Source organism: Xiphophorus hellerii, chromosome 5, assembly GCF_003331165.1.
Source record: "Xiphophorus hellerii strain 12219 chromosome 5, Xiphophorus_hellerii-4.1, whole genome shotgun sequence".
In the NCBI taxonomy this organism is placed as follows: domain Eukaryota; kingdom Metazoa; phylum Chordata; class Actinopteri; order Cyprinodontiformes; family Poeciliidae; genus Xiphophorus; species Xiphophorus hellerii.
This window is the reverse complement of record NC_045676.1, coordinates 13,982,803-13,998,516: the sequence shown is the minus strand read 5'-3', so window position 1 is coordinate 13,998,516 and position 15,714 is coordinate 13,982,803. Positions and strand designations below refer to the sequence as shown.

Genomic DNA, 15,714 nt, shown 5'->3' with positions numbered 1-15,714 from the left:
TGCGGTGGAAGACATCACATGTGGTTCCTGTTCCCAAGAAGCCAAGGCCATCCGACCCAGAAGACTACAGACCAGTTGCTCTCACATCTCATGTGATGAAAGTCATGGAGAGACTGGTCCTGGCCCAGCTGAGGCCTCGGGTGAGGACGTTTCTAGACCCCCTGCAATTTGCCTACCAGCCCCACTTAGGAGTTGACGATGCCGTCATCTTCCTGCTGCAACGAGCACTTTCGCACCTGGATGGTGGAGGAGACACTGTGAGAATCACATTCTTTGATTTCTCCAGTGCCTTCAACACCATCCAGCCTCTGCTGCTGGGTGAGAAGCTGCGGAGGATGGGTGTCAGCGACTCAGTGATCTCCTGGGTGACTGACTACTTGACAGGCAGGCCACAGTTTGTCCGTCTGGGCAGTGTCCTGTCTGATGTGGTGGTCAGTGATGTAGGAGCTCCACAGGGAACTGTGCTTTCTCCCTTTCTCTTCACCCTGTACACCACTGATTTCCATTACAACTCTGAGTCATGTCACCTACAGAAGTTTTCTGATGACTCAGCGGTTGTCGGGTGTATAGGGGATGGAGGGGAGGGGGAGTACAGGACACTGGTGGACAGCTTTGTGGAGTGGTCTGAGCAGAATCACCTGAGGCTCAACATTAGTAAGACCAGAGAGATGGTGATTGACTTCAGAAGGAAGAAGATACCTTCACGGCCACTGAAGATCAAAGGGGAAGTGGTGGAGGAGGTGGAGGATTACAAATACCTGGGAGTTGTAATCGGCAACAGACTGGACTGGGCATCTAACACTGACGCTGTGTGCAAGAAGGGGATGAGCAGACTCTATTTTTTAAGGAAGCTGAGATCCTTCAATGTGTGCAGCAAGATGTTGGAGACCTTTTATCACAGTGTTGTTGCCGGTGCCATCTTCTTTGCTGCTGTGTGTTGGGGAAGCAGCATCAGAGCCAGCGACTCTAATAGACTGGACAAAATCATCAGGAAGCTGGCTCTGTACTGGGACTAAGGCTGGAGTCCCTGGAAACTGTGGTGGAGAGGAGGACACTGAAGAAGGTTATGTCTATTATGGACAATAAACAGCACCCTCTCCACAACATAGTGGACAGACAGCGGAGCACCTTCTCACATAGACTGCTCCAGCTCCGCTGTTGTAGGGACAGATACAGGAAATCCTTCCTGCTACATGCCATCTCACTGTACAATAAAAGCTAAATCATTGTTCTGCACTAATCAGTCCAATTTTGCACAACTGCACTGTGGCACACTTGCTGTACATATATTTACATATACATATCTGCATTTTTTGAATCTTTGCAAGGACTGCTCTTAAGTTGCTTTTTATATTAACAGCATTTTATATTTTACAATTTATAGCATTTTATATTTTATTTTTTTTATTTTTATTTTATCTACAACTACTACTCAGTGGTAGTTGTTATTGTGTCTTGTCTCTATGCTGTAACTGCGAAGTAATTTCCCTGCTGGGATGAATAAAGTACTTCTATTCTATTCTATTCTACTCTATTCTATTCTATTCTATAATTATAAAAATACGGGTCTTTTAAGTTGATGATTGGCAAAACTTGACTCCACACACACACAAAAAAATGCTTTTTGCTTTTTTTGTGTGGGACTAAACTCTAGGGGCGAAATTTGATACACCACCAAATTTTCAAGTTGCTCCACTTACAAAGAAGGGAGAGGTCTGTAAATTTTATCGTGGATGAATCTGAAACATGAAAGAGAAAATCTAAAAAAAAATAATCCACAAAATCATCAATATAGGATGTTTAAAAATTTAAGCAAAAATTTTACCTTAAGCAAAAGTATTCTCTTTAAGTCTTTCTAACAGTTTGATAAAGTTTTTTCCATCTGTGAACTCATAAAAACAGTGACAAATATACTCTTCCATAAAACTGACAAGAAAGAGACACTTACAAAAACAAAATATGTTTATTCAGTTTTCATTAAGGAGTATCTTACATTTTTGCATCGAAACAAACATGATATCATGGGCCTCGTGTGTCCGTCTTTATGTTGACTCTGGACTGAATATGTTAACCGCTTCCACACTTGATGAAACACTTGGTTGTTGTTGGTTAGGAAAAGAAAAATGCTCACTTGCCTGAAGTAACTCTGTGATGGGTCAAGAAAAACAGCTGCGTTAAAAAAGGAAGACTGCCTTTGGAAAAAAAAAAACGATTATAGAAAGTTTTATCTGGCAGGCTTATGTTCTGAGAAGAGGTCAGGCATGTGTTGAGAAGCACTTTTTGGTTGAGCTTTGAGGCAATGTCTGAGATGTCCTTGCTGGTGATGAGCCCATAAATATGTCTGTTTGTGACTGTGTGAACTGCTGTGCTTTAAAGGTTTTGTCTGTTTGCGTGTGTGTGTGTGTTTGTTATTATCAGTCTTTCTCTGTAAAAGAAGCAATGAACCTTGTATGAGATGTTTTTGCAGCTTCTGTGTGTGTGTGTGTGTGTGTGTGTATTTGTGCTTAGAAGGAGAAGTATTTGGTGAACCACTCCTGCTTCAGCCCTTCTGTCCCCCTCTGCTCCAGGTATGGGCCCCTAAAAACACATGCGAAAAAAACACATATATTATCTTTTTAAGAAAAAACAAATGTACTTATAAAGTACCTTGCATAAGAAATCTTACCCTTTGAACATTTGTTACGCTGCAACCTCAAACCTCAATGTTTTTAAATGGATTTTATGTGATTAGCCCACATAATGTTATGCATAATTGTAAAGTAGAAGGAAAAACATTCATGGTTTTCAAAATATTTACTCATAAAATGGGAAAGGTTTGTTGCTCATCTGTTGTGAGCATCTTTTACACTTTTATTCCCAAATAATTCAATTCTTTAAGAAGTCATTGAATTAGTGAACAAAATCTGCCTGTGTTAAATTTAATCCAACTGATCTGAGAAGACCACAAAGATTTAGATATGATTAGTAAACAAACAGCTTCCTATAGGCTAAGAAAATGTTGAAAAAAATCTTTGGATACTCCGGCCGATGAAAAAATTAAAAAAAATTTTTAGCAGCACTGTTGTTATGTATATTTTATGTATATGTATATATTAGCTACAGTTTTAAGTAGCTAATGTCAAAGTTACGCTACACTCTTTACTGTCATGTTCTGTGTTTTCTGTGTGTTTATTTAGAGTTTTCTGTGTCTCTGTGTTGTCCTGTTCTCCCCTCGATTACTCCCAGGTGTTTCTCGTTCCTTGATTACCCCCTGTGTATTTAACTCCACCTGTGTGTCTGTTCTTTGTCGGGTCCTCGTCTAATGTGCGTGCTGTCTATGTTTCCTGTCCATGCACAGTTGCTGAGTGACAGAGCAGGTAATTATGCTGTAATGTATAGAAAACCTAAGCCTATTAATAGTAGAAGTATTTTTAGTGTGGTATTTAGATGAATCAATTTCTATTGTTCACTTAGTGGAGCTGTCAATTTAACAGAGCTCAGCCATAAAGGAGACATTTCTACATCTGAAGCTCTGAGGTTCAGCGAGGAAACAGGAGCACCACCTCAGGGAACCAGGAAGAACAAGGACAGAACCTCTCTTCTTATCATCTCGTCCTACTGCGTTTATTAATAGGGAGTCAAGAGGACAAATAGGGGGAAATAAACCACATTTCTCAAAGGTATCAAACAAAGTTTCAAATACGAAGTTCAGCAGCATATTCTCTGACTTTTATTGGCCACTTTGAGTTCATGAGTACTGAGTTGAAGCATCACGGAAAAGGTGCCAAAGAAGCTTCTTCCTGAAGCAGATCTGTGATCCTATTTTTCACTCTGACATTTCCCAAGACTCTGATCTGCCAGTAAGATGGGAAATCACAAACGCCTACATCTCAGAGTGAAGACTGCACCGGGTGACGAACGCAGTCGCTTGAGGTGACTAAAAGGTAGTTAATCAGCATTCCAAAGAGTTCCTGTTTAAATCTTTTTTCTTTTTCTTTTTTTTTTGGCTGCCTTTGATTATGGAGACACATTGAGGTTATGCTTTGTCTCAAAAGTGAAAGCTCAAACATCAGAAAATTCATACCTGATTGACTGGGCCTGCATGTACGAGTGTGGCTCCTGACAGGAGGGGGACACGTATCGGATGCCTGTCTGAGATGAGGGGCAGACGGGCAGGGGAGCGGTTGGCGCCGGGGTGGGAGGGATGCAGGACGTTCGGGACCTGGGGGAGCGAGGGAGGGACGGGGAGGAATGTTGGCTCAGAGAGAGGGAGGTGTGCTTGTGTGGAAGAGAGGAGGTGGAGTAGTGGGGAGAGATGTGGGGATGGGAGCTGGACTGGTGTGGAAGTGTTGAGGAGTGTGGATGCACGGAGGAGGAAGACGATGAAGAGGAATGGGAAAGGAAGATGCTCCTGTCGTAGGCAGCGGTGCTGGGGATGCTGGTGACGCGCGGAGGAGACTCCCCATCCTTTCTCTGCCAGAGAAAGAGAATCACAATCACATTTATTGCTTCCTGTTGTCAATTGTCAGAGCTTTGACTGGTTGGTACCTAGAAAAACCACCAATGCCACAAAACAAAGAGCTGGCATTAATCTGTCTTTCAGCCTTTACTCACTTCATACTCTTTCAATTATTTGACATTTTGTCACGTTCAGCCACAGGCCTCTGTTCCTGGGAGGCTTTAAGTGATACAGCAACACAAACTACAGTAATTTATAGCTGTGAAGTTGAAGGAAAATTATATTAGACTTTTTTTAGTTTTGCAAAACAGTTCAAGTTCTGTCAGCTTGTAAACACAGTGTGTGAGCATCACTTTTAAAGTCTCACCTTCATTTAGATCTGGACTTTGACTAGGCCATTATAACGTACACTTTGAACTAAAGCATTGAACTGTAGCTCTGTATGTGTGTTAAGAATCACCCTGCTGGATTGCAGTTTAAAGATTTTTGTCCTTAAGGCATGATGCTGCCACTACCATGGAAGGTGTGTTTAGGGCAATGCTAGTTTTCTACCACTCAGCATGCTGGCTAAAACGTTCAATTTTGGTCTTATCTGACCAGAGTTGTGTCTCATACTTTGCTCAAGACAAAATGCTAACAGATCTTTTTATTGATTCATTTCAACGGTGACTTTCTGTTTCTCATTCTTCCATAAATGTCATAAATGTCAGATTTTTAAAATCCACAGCAGATAATTGGGCATGTCTACCTATCAAATTATCCCTCTCCTTTCCCTGCCTTTCAGATTAGACGCCTGGCCATAGCTTGGTAGGTTTGCAGCCGAGCCATACTCTTTAAATTTTCAGCCGACGGGTTGAGCAGAGCTCTGTGAGATGATGTTTGAATCTTGGGATATTGAGTTAGAAGCTCACTCTGCTTTAAACTTCTGCACAACTTTTTCTCTGACCTGCCTGCTGTGTTCGTTGGTCTTCATGATGCTGTTTGTTCTCTAGAAAACTTATGTGGCCTTCAGAGAACGGTTGGGTTTAAATTAAATTACACACAGCAACACTCTTTTTATTAATCAGGGGACTTCTGAAGACATCTCTTTGCATTTTATTTTATTTAGGAGTATCAGAGTGAAAGTGAGTGAATACAAATAAATGTCAAGCTTTTTTACACAAATAAAACATAAAATATGGAAAAGGATGTATCTTTTTTCTCCCGTTTCAAAATGATTACTTTATGTTGGCATATCACATAAATCCCACTGGAGTACACTACGCTTTGTGGTTATATCAAAACAACTAGAAGAAAGCTCAAGCAGTTTCTACTTTTTCAAAGCTGTTTAGTATTTCCATATAAGGTTTCTCACTGACAAACAGCCACACAACATAGAGAAAAGCTCATGCATAAATCCAAGTTTTTATTGTTTTTAAGTGATGTAAATAAAACGAGCCTAATGGAGTCCTTAGACTGCAGCGCCAAGCCTGTACAACAGAGAAGTGGGCTGTCAAGTCGACGATCTCCAGCATCAAAAACACAATCTGGCCTCAGCTCAGAAAACCCTTCAGTGAGGAAGGGAGGCTGTGTTTGATGACTTTGTGGACATGCGTCAAACTGCCAAACTCACCCTCATGGTTGGCGTGACGCTGCCGGGGCGAGACTTGCTGTCACGGGGCCTGAGAGTGCTGTTGTCCCCGGCGACGGGAGGGTGGAGCTGCAGCTGATGCCTCTCTTCCTGTGGGGAAGGAGGACGAGGAAGGACTTTGACTGGCCTGGTTGTTCTTGTTTTTGTGCTCTGTGAGCAACTAGGCTAATCTGCCTTATGCCACACAGATGGCCCACACAGCACCGTGTCAGAGGACACTTTATTAGAACGGCGTCTCTTCCTTTACAAATGACCACACACAATTAATGAGAATTACTCTGAGAAGGTTTTAAAGAGGGGGCATTTTGTAAAATCAACTGTACATTATAAAGTTATTCCCTCATTAAAAACATACCTGGAGTGTTGCTTTGATTCTTTAATGCATGTTTTAGAAATCATCCATGGCAACCATTCAGGCTGCCTAAATGCTTGGTCTCACAAAGCACCGCTTATTTACCCAAAGCTGCTGCTTGGAGCTGGAACTGATGGAAAAATCATCCAAACATCGGAAATGATGATTCGCACAATAAGTTTGTGTAAAAAAAAAATTAAATTCAAAACATTACAGATATTCAAATTTTTCAATGGAATGTACAGTAACCCTAAATTATTCGCGGGAAAAAAAAAAAACAATTTGCAGATTTTTTTTGTTGTTGTTAAGCTATTTGAAACAAAAAGCAGCTTGGAAAGATAAAATGCATAGATGAAATAAATGCTACCTGACACGCAGCTGATCCACCTCCGGCGATGTGGCAACCAGAATTGCCTGACAACTGTCTTTATTTAAAGAAAACTTTATTGCAATTGGCTTTGGGTTTAACTAAATCACAAAATGAAGCAAAATAAAATAAAGATGGAAGGAACTGATCCAGATGGTCACTAGTGAGCGATTTAAGTTGCATTCAATGCTGTTAAAACGCATCGTGTTATTTTACTGCACCTTAAAGCTCCTGAGCTTTTTAAGCATAAACACGTCATTGATTTTATTAGAAAGTTGGGATATGCCATTCATAAATGACTCATCATCTCTAATCCATGATGGTCGGTTTAACTTAAGGATAGAACATATTTAACAATCACAACATTTCTTAGAAATAGACTACATAGTGAATCAAAGGTTTGCGGATATCATTTTTCAGGCTGGGTCAAACCAAACACTCCAAAAGGCAAGCGATGCCTGTCTACAGCTTTAAAGAACATGTGATCTAATTTAAATAAATGAAAACAGGCTTGCAGTCTGCAGGGCTCCATTCGTGGCTCATTTATAGCACCGTTCATAGTGTAAAGGTCTCATTTCAAGCATGCAAGAAACTCATTAGATTTTTTTTTTTTTTTGGACTGTTATTGCTCCCAAAGTCAAACTCATCCTCTTCCTTCCTGACACACCATAAAGAGTCTGGTGTCTCATGTTCAGTGATTTCAATTTGTCATTCCCAACTGCAACAGATAAAGCTCCTTTTTTAGCATCTTGTCAGTTCTGTAAGTTTGGATAACAACTGGATTTTAAACTAAAACTCAGATCTATTTAATGATTTTCTATATCAAGATTAGCTTTTTTATAGACTTTGCATGTTTGCGTGTTTTATAGACTTTTATTGCATTAAAAAAAATCTAGGTTAAACTTGTGTTCATGTGTGTATTCTCACCACTAAGCGTTTAATGAGCTGATCTCTCTCCATGAGCCGCTCCTGGAGTCTCCCCAGAGACATGTCGTCACATCGAGGCTCCCTCCTCCTGCAGCGTTCCTCTCGCTCCCGCAGTCTGCAGGTAAATCAAACAAACACACAACGTTTCTCACGTTCCTAATCTGGAGCGTTCTCGTTTTCTCCTCCTCTTCTCTACTCACTCGTTCTCCAAAGCCACTATGCGAGCTTGCAAGTGGTTCTGCGCACTGCTATACTCCGAAACCAAACTCTGCATCTCCCTCTTGTGCTCCCTTCTGATCTCCTCTACCTCCTCTTTCCTTTTCTCCTCCTCTCGCTCTTTCTTCTTCTCCTCGTCCACCTCCTCCTCTTTCAGGTCATCCTCTTTCTTCTCCTCCCAGTGTTTCTGGGACTCCTCGAGTTTCTCCATTTCCACCCTCAGTTTCTCCACCTCCTCCTTCAGATGTTGTGCTTCCTCCTCCAGCTGAGCGTCTCTGTTCTTCCTCATGTCTGTGCTCTCCTCCTCTTTCCCCTCAACCTCTGAATTCTTCTTCACGGACCTACGAAGAGGAGAAACATCCAAAAGAATAAGCACTATGATGATCTTGTCTTCAGCAGAAAATGCTAATATGCACAACCAAATAAACATACTTTAACAGATCAAGGAAAGTTGTCAAGTCAGTCTACATCTAGATTTATATCCTGGTCCAGAACAGGGAGAGTTTTCAATCTTCTGTTCATTTTCAATTTATATAGTAAATCCTACTGATCCCATTCTTCTTAATGAACTATGTTTAGTGTAGCTTGAACTTTTTTTCCTTGCTACCTATCCGTTTTTTTATGAAGGCTTAAATTTTTACAGTTTCTGATTAGTGGAGTCCCTGCACAGTTTAATATTTGAACCTACTGTAGATCCAAATATTAAACAACCAGATCAAAATGTCATGTTGTGAGAATAATCACTTTTACACCAAATACAGCATTTTGCAATATTTATGTAAATTGAACTTTTTCAATTTTGTCATGTTACAACCACAAACTTCACTGAGTCTCACCAGGATTTTATGTGATAGACACTATTATTTGCAAAGTAGTAAATAGTTGTAAAGTGGGGGGAAAAAGAGAACAGTCTGGCATTTCATGAACACATCATGGAGACCAAAGAACACAGCAGACAGATAAGAGAAAGTTGTGGATAATTTTGAAGCAAGTAACTTTAGAGAAGCTGCAAAGATCCAAAGCTCAGGTGGGAGATTCTGTTGACAGGAAGATTACTAGTGGTTCACTTTAAAAAGCTGGCCTTTATGGGAGATTACCATAAAGGAAACCTCTGTTGAAAGAAAGTATAGAAATTCAATTTCCAGTTTGGCACAATCCAGGTAGGAGATGCAGCAGAAAAGGGGGAAAAGGACCTCAAGTCAGATAAGTCGACTTTTTATCTTGCATGCAAAGCATGCAAGAGGTGAAAAACTCACTGCTCATTATCCCCAACACACCATCTCCACGTTGATACATGGTGTTAAACAGTTTAGATCAAAGCATATTTATGTCTTAGATTTAAGAGGGCTGAATACAAATGCCTGAGCCACTACTCATTTTCCAGATATATAGTTGGAAATAAAAGTAAGACATACAATTTTCCTTCCACTTTACAATTAAGCACTATTTTGTGTTGCTCCATATCATTCAATCCCCCCCTCATAAGCTTCCTATTTTGTTGATTTAATGTGGCAAAATGAAGTAGTTTAAGGAGGAATTAACACCCTATATAACCCTGTGGCTGCAGAAGAGTGAAAGGTGTCTAACGGCGAAATAAATCTTTTTCTTTGTACCTTTCCTGCAGTTGCTTTTTCAGTGCCGTGTTTTCTCTCTGGAGCTCCAGCATGGCACAGCGACTCTCGTCCAGCTGTCGCTCGAACACTTGGTACTGGTTCTGCTGCTTCAGGTCCTGCACCCGTACAAAAGCACAACAGATAAAGAGCAGTTAGAGGAAACTTCCAGAGCTCGCCTCTCCGTTCAGAGTCAGATTTCTGTTTTTCATGCAGTTAGTTCTGCTGCGCGGAGCACCATGCTGTGCTGGCTCAATCCCACAGCTCTGGAGGATTTTATTGATATCAAAGATAATGATATCAGGTGTGAGCTGCTGTGATTTGCTTGCGTGCGCGTGCAGAGGGAGATTAAATCACGGCTACGAACCGCGAGCAAAGAGAGCGTGCGTGTCTGCGCACGCGGTGGGATTAATATGCGGCGCTGCGTGTGTCACCTGTTGCAGGGCCATCATCTGCGTGTGTGCTTGTAGTTGGGCCTGCAGGTCTTCTATCTGCTGCATGTGTCTCTGGGTCATCTGTCGGCTCCACTCGGTGTGCTGCTGGGTCAGCTCGGCACGCTGCTTGTCTGATTTCATGCGCGCACAAAAACAAACACAGACAGAAAGCTAAATCAGTTCGGTCCACTCCCACCTGCCTGCTACTGCTCTGCTGAATTTATCATCTGGGTGTGTACACTGGACTGGACTGGCTCATGTGCTTCTCTCATTTGTGAATGTACTTGTGAGAATGTGTTTTTTTTTGTTTCGTTTGTTTTTCTTGTTGAGGCATTTGTGTACAAATATGTGTTTTTTGTTTTCATATATTTTCTCTTTAAGAGGGAAATAATAAATTCTGCTAACGTTACCCAGCTCCAGGTGGTGCATTGTCTGAAGTCGGTTGATCTCAGATAGAAGATCTTCCTTGGCCTGCTTCTCCAAAGCCTGCAGCGCCATGGCGTGACTGTGTCTCTCCTCTGCCAAGGACTGGCTCTGAGGCTCCTTTGACACAATGACACACACACATTTATCTATTTTACAACGGCTGCATTCTTCCAGTATACAAGATCGGCTTGCTCCATTCACAGAAAAAAAAGTCTCTCTCTCTACTGCAACACTTGCATCAAAGCTGCTAAATTATTCATCACAGAGAAAATCTATGAAGTAATGGATGTTCAGTACTTTTCAGCGTGCATGTGCATCCTGCTTGTGTGGGTGTGGGTGTGTGCGTACCTGCAGCAGTTCCCTCAGTTTCTTGTTTATCTCCTTGGTGTCCTGGACTTCCTTCCTCAGCTTGTCAATTTCAGGGTTGGCGTGGCTGTCATCTTCCTGTCCCGCCATCTTTTTCTCGGCCTGCATCTGTGACAGATCACAAGGCGGAGTATTTTAAGGCTCTCCGCACCGTCAGAGATGAGGTTGCAGAAATAACTTGACCTATTGTTCCGCAATATGCAGACTCTTACAGATTAGCCAAAGGAAACGCATAGTTCAGAGTAAAAAAAGACAAGACTTATGGGAATAATTAAGATAACTCAGCTTTTTAAAAAATATTTATTTATGCGCTTCTTAAATTCCCTGACTTTTTAAATGTTGTGTCTTGAAAATGTTTATAATTATGGGGTGAAACAGACTGGAGAAATAAGTCTGGCATGCCTGATGGATGAGTTTACAGAGTGTAGTTAGTGACGCAGGCTCACCTGTGCTTGCAGCTCTGTTACCTGGGCCTGCAGCTCCTGCTCTTTGCCCTGCCACCTCTGTTCACTCTCAGCGACTGCAGCGTTCATCTCTATCCTGAACTCTGCTCTGAGACGATCCTCGCACTCTGCCCTGCAGGGACGAATCAGAACAGGGCGGATATACAGTACTGAGCAAAATGTCAAGCTACAACCACGGACTTCAATGTATTTTCGTTCGTTTTCCTCAAAACCTTTAAGCTTCCAATCCAGTACTGTGAATTAGAAAAAGTGTTTCCCCTCTTACTGATTTCCAAACAAACCTTATGCTGATTTCTCCTGTTTGGGTTATTTTGTGACTTCAGGGAAAGAAATTTGGGTAACAATTTATTTGAAGGGGTGTGCGTAAGATTGTCATTACACAGTCATGAACATGAAGGAGTCTTCATGAATGTTTACGACTGTTGTCATGAAGTGTCATTATGTAAATAATGACACTTTTAATGCAAAGTTGGCTCTTTTACTTGATTTTTATTGAAAGTTTTAATGCAACTTTGCATAAAAACGTAATTATTTAAATAATGTGCTTTAATGCAACTTTTAATGCAAACTTGCTTTAAAAGACCCCACACCTTGAAAACTACTGAGATAGACGGAGGTACTGTGTGCTACATACGGTACTTCCAATGCAAACTTGCATTAAAAGTGTCATTGTTTACCGAAAGACGCTTCATGACAAGAATCATAGACATTCATGAAGACTCCTCCATGTACATGACTGGTGTTATGTCATGTTTATGACAGTGCAATGTCAGTCTTATGCACACCCCTTTAAATAAAGTGTTACCAAAAAGCATGGCCCCAAGTGTTAACTCAACATGTACTAATTCATTTAAATGGGGCTGTGATGAAAACAAAAACAGCATCAGCAGCTAATATGTGACTTCTATCTGTTACCATGGTTGTTTTTATCTCCTGTAACACCAAATATGCTTTACCATAATCAGTTTTGTTATTTCATTTCTGAACTGGATCTTAAGGCCCCGCACCTTGAAATCTACTGAGATAGACGGAGGTACTGTGTGCTACATACGGTACGTCCAAAATAACTTCACATTTCTTCATTTATCTAATCATTGCACTGCATCCTGGTTTCGTGTCATTTACCTTCTTCAGAAAGTGCTACCATTATTTTCAACATGCACGAATGTCGAGAGACTCATTTGTATTAATGAATTGCTTCTGTAGATAACATTATCACTTTTGTGCTCAAGTGAGAGATTTATGTGTCACTTGCACCCTTACCTCCCCAGAATATCTGACATGGGGTGAAGCAGATGTTATAGTGCAGTTAAGCAAATTTAAAGAAAAGTTAATTGCTGCTTTTTTCACACTTAACTAATAAGCCGTGATAAATAAGATGCTAAAGATGCTAAATCCATCTGTGTCACTGCTCAGGCAATATTCATTTGAATTATAATATTGATTTATTCTTCACTTATGTAGCAACAGCACTTATTGACTGACTGATATTTATTACTGCAGAATTTCTGCTGTCTGCAGAAACCCCAACATTACTCATTTAAATGAGGCAGTAAATTGAGATTAAAAGCAGGGTGAGGGCTCTGAGATGGAACCGGGTTTGGCAGGTCTACTTTGGGTTGCTACCTGATGCGGTCCTCCGTGTGCCGCTGGCTCTGCTCCAGAAGGTTCCTCTCTGTGCTCATTCGGCTCTGTTCCAGGACTTTCTCCTCCAGCCGATGCTTGTCCGCCCTCAGGGAGGCCATCTCTCTCTGCTGCCTGTCACGTTGCCTCTCGGCCTCCTCTTGAGCTCGAGCCAGCCGACTCCGGGCCTGACCGAGCTCCTCCTCCAGGCGAGAGCACCGAGGACCGCACGATGGTGCAGCGTCGCCAGCCACCTTCTCCTTCTCGTCGTTCTGCTGGATCACAGCCTCCAGCCTGGAGATCTGTGGCACAAACAGAAATCCATGGCAGACAGTAAAATATGATATGTTTCACATCCTATCTGGGGTTACTCTTCACCTCAGCGTTGGTATCCTTCAGTTTTGCCCTCAGCTCATCCTTTTCTCTTTCCAGACTTTTGCGCAGCTCTTCAGCAGACCGTCTCTCCTCGTCCAAACGCGCACACACCTTCAAGAATATTTGCCCACCGTTATAACTATCGTTCCAACAACTACAGGTACATCTTGTCATGTTAAAACTGCAAACAGTACTCGATTTTATTGGATTTATTTGATTGATTCAACAGGAAATTGTGCAGGACCATGAAGTGGAAGGAAAATTGTAAGCAGTTTTCAACATTTTAAAGTGATAAAAATTTGAAAAGTGTTGCCTAACTTTTGCATTCAGTCCCTTTTACTTTGATACCCATAAATAAAATCCAGTGGGACAAAGAGCCTTCAGCTGTATTAGTAAAAAGTCTTGTTGGTATGTGGAAGAACATCAGTGATTGAGCAGCAGCAGACACTGCATCAGAGAAGGTGGTGGCAGCATCATGATCTGCTTTTTTTTCCAACAGTAAAGCAAAAGCTGGTATTTAATTGATGATGTGTGGAAAGATTTGAAAGCTAATTGTCACAGGCCCTCTCCATCCATCCAGCCAAAAAAAAAAGTACTGTATGTCTCATATGAAAACCTGGTAGAGAGTTACTGTGGACCCCCACCTGTTTGTGGATTCAGTGTTTCTGGAACTTATTCTTCTGTGGAACATAGCTCCATATTATCTGTGGAAATTTCACCAATATTTTTTGTAGAGCAAAATATTTGGGGGAAAAATGCAGCTCTACAAAAAATAACTAAAAAAGGTAGTGGTTTTGGACAATACAATCTCCTAATATATTTATTATCAGAGTAAGAAATATCTCTACATCAGGCTGCCAGCTGCCTCTTCCCCGTCTGTAAGCCAGCTGTTCATCAGAGAGCAGACAGCTGTGCCACGGGATGAAAAGAGACATTATTGCTTGTGGCATTTTGCTCCTTCATCCAAAATAATAACGTACAAAATCTGACTCAGACTGCAACTGAAATAATCATCCTTGATTATTCAGCTGAGCAGCAAACTATTTTTAAAGTTTGTATCAAGCGGCTTGCTACAGAGAAGTCATGTTCCCATTTGCAGCATAGTCGTGACGGCTGTCAAAAACATTAACATTCAGGATTACTAGAGGGTTCTGATGTCATTTTAAGACTGTTGAAATGATTTATCCTGCAGTTCCAGCTGTGAGAGGTTCAGCGCCTTGCAGGAATATTCATTTATGTTGCTCTGTCTCACAAAATTCAAGTGGAATGCATCAAAGTTTGAAGTTCGCAGAAGAAAAAAATGTGAGAAAATTGAAGGGACATGAGTTTGTGGCTCTGTGTTGGTACTAATAAGCTCTATGAAGTGTGTGCAGACAGGTGCTGACCTCTTGGTTGGTCTTCCTCTCTGAGCTCAGCGCTTCTTGGACATTGTTCAGTTCCGCTGCATGCCTCCTCATCACCTCCTCTATTGCCTTCCGCACCTGCTCCTTCAGCCGCTTTCTGTCCTCCTCAGCCTTCTCTGCCAGTCTCTTCTTCTCCTCCTCCAGCTTCTGCTGCACACTGGCCCTCTCCGCATCGACCTGCTCCATGCTCTTGTCCAGTTGGGACCGAATGCGAACCCGCTCGACTTCCAGTTCTTTGCGCAGTCGGTCCACCTCTTCCTCTTTCTCCCCCCTGAGACGTTCTGTGATCTCCTCCACTTGTTTCTGGAGCGCTTCCTTTTCCTCGTCTCTTTCTCTGCGGATTTTGCTTCTTTCCTTCTCAAACTGGTCTTTTTCTTGCTGCCGTTCCTTCTGCAAGCTTTCCCTCTCCTTTTCCATCTCCTTCAGCAGTTTGTCCCTCTCGTCGTCGGCATGCTTCTGGATGCGACGCAACTCCTCGGTCTGGGCTCTCACCATCTCTGAGCGCAAACTGGACAGTGCTTCAGCATGCTGCAAAAATTTTATTTATTCAGCACATGATGTGTTACATCTCAATGCTAGCTAGTGCTACCTACCACATTCAGTAGGTTTCAGGATTTTTTTTTTTTCTGGAACAAACCAGAACATATTAGGTTTTTATTTAGAGCCTTTCTCAGAACTTACTTGGTACTTACTGGAACTAGCCACGTTTAAGGGACAGTAAAGGATTTTAGGGTCAGATAGTGAGTTCTTAAAGGACCACATTCATACCCAGAACTTACCAGGTACTTTGATGAAAAGCATTGGTTACTTTCTGAACTTACTGAGCACTTCTAGAAACCATGTTGAATTACCTGACACTTTTTCATTGGAAAGTTCCAGAAAGTCTTTGTTAGGATCTGGGAACATCATTCTTTTTCTCCATGCAACTAATGGTTTGTTCTCCGAAACTGTGTATCAAAGTAACAAGTAAGTTGGAGAAACGCAGGCAAATATAAGCCTTGGCTTCAGCTTATTCCCTTCTTTGTAAATTAATGGTTTGTAAAATAGTGTTATATATAGTTTTTTTTTCTTTTTTTATGTTGT

At 41.6% G+C, this 15,714-nt stretch overlaps 1 protein-coding gene across 4 annotated transcripts in view; it reads right to left on the bottom strand.

Moving 5' to 3' along the window:
* Positions 1-1,944: 1,944 nt before the first annotated feature.
* fam184b (family with sequence similarity 184 member B) overlaps positions 1,945-15,714 on the bottom strand; it is a 35,203-nt gene continuing 21,433 nt past the window's right edge. Inside the window, exons 6-18 of one of the 4 annotated variants that reach the window (XM_032563714.1) lie at positions 14,614-15,159; positions 13,232-13,339; positions 12,857-13,155; positions 11,213-11,342; positions 10,749-10,874; positions 10,385-10,517; positions 9,975-10,105; positions 9,544-9,659; positions 7,915-8,271; positions 7,715-7,829; positions 6,051-6,158; positions 4,064-4,452; positions 1,945-2,577 (exon numbers count right to left, since the gene is read on the bottom strand). In XM_032563714.1, coding sequence (XP_032419605.1) covers positions 2,505-2,577; positions 4,064-4,452; positions 6,051-6,158; positions 7,715-7,829; positions 7,915-8,271; positions 9,544-9,659; positions 9,975-10,105; positions 10,385-10,517; positions 10,749-10,874; positions 11,213-11,342; positions 12,857-13,155; positions 13,232-13,339; positions 14,614-15,159 — 2,631 coding nt within the window. In that variant the 3' untranslated portion in view covers positions 1,945-2,504. Of the gene's footprint in view, positions 2,578-4,063; positions 4,453-6,050; positions 6,159-7,714; positions 7,830-7,914; positions 8,272-9,543; positions 9,660-9,974; positions 10,106-10,384; positions 10,518-10,748; positions 10,889-11,208; positions 11,343-12,856; positions 13,156-13,231; positions 13,340-14,613; positions 15,160-15,714 lie in introns of all 4 variants that reach the window. The other 3 variants (XM_032563715.1, XM_032563718.1, XM_032563717.1) reach the window with 3 other exon arrangements.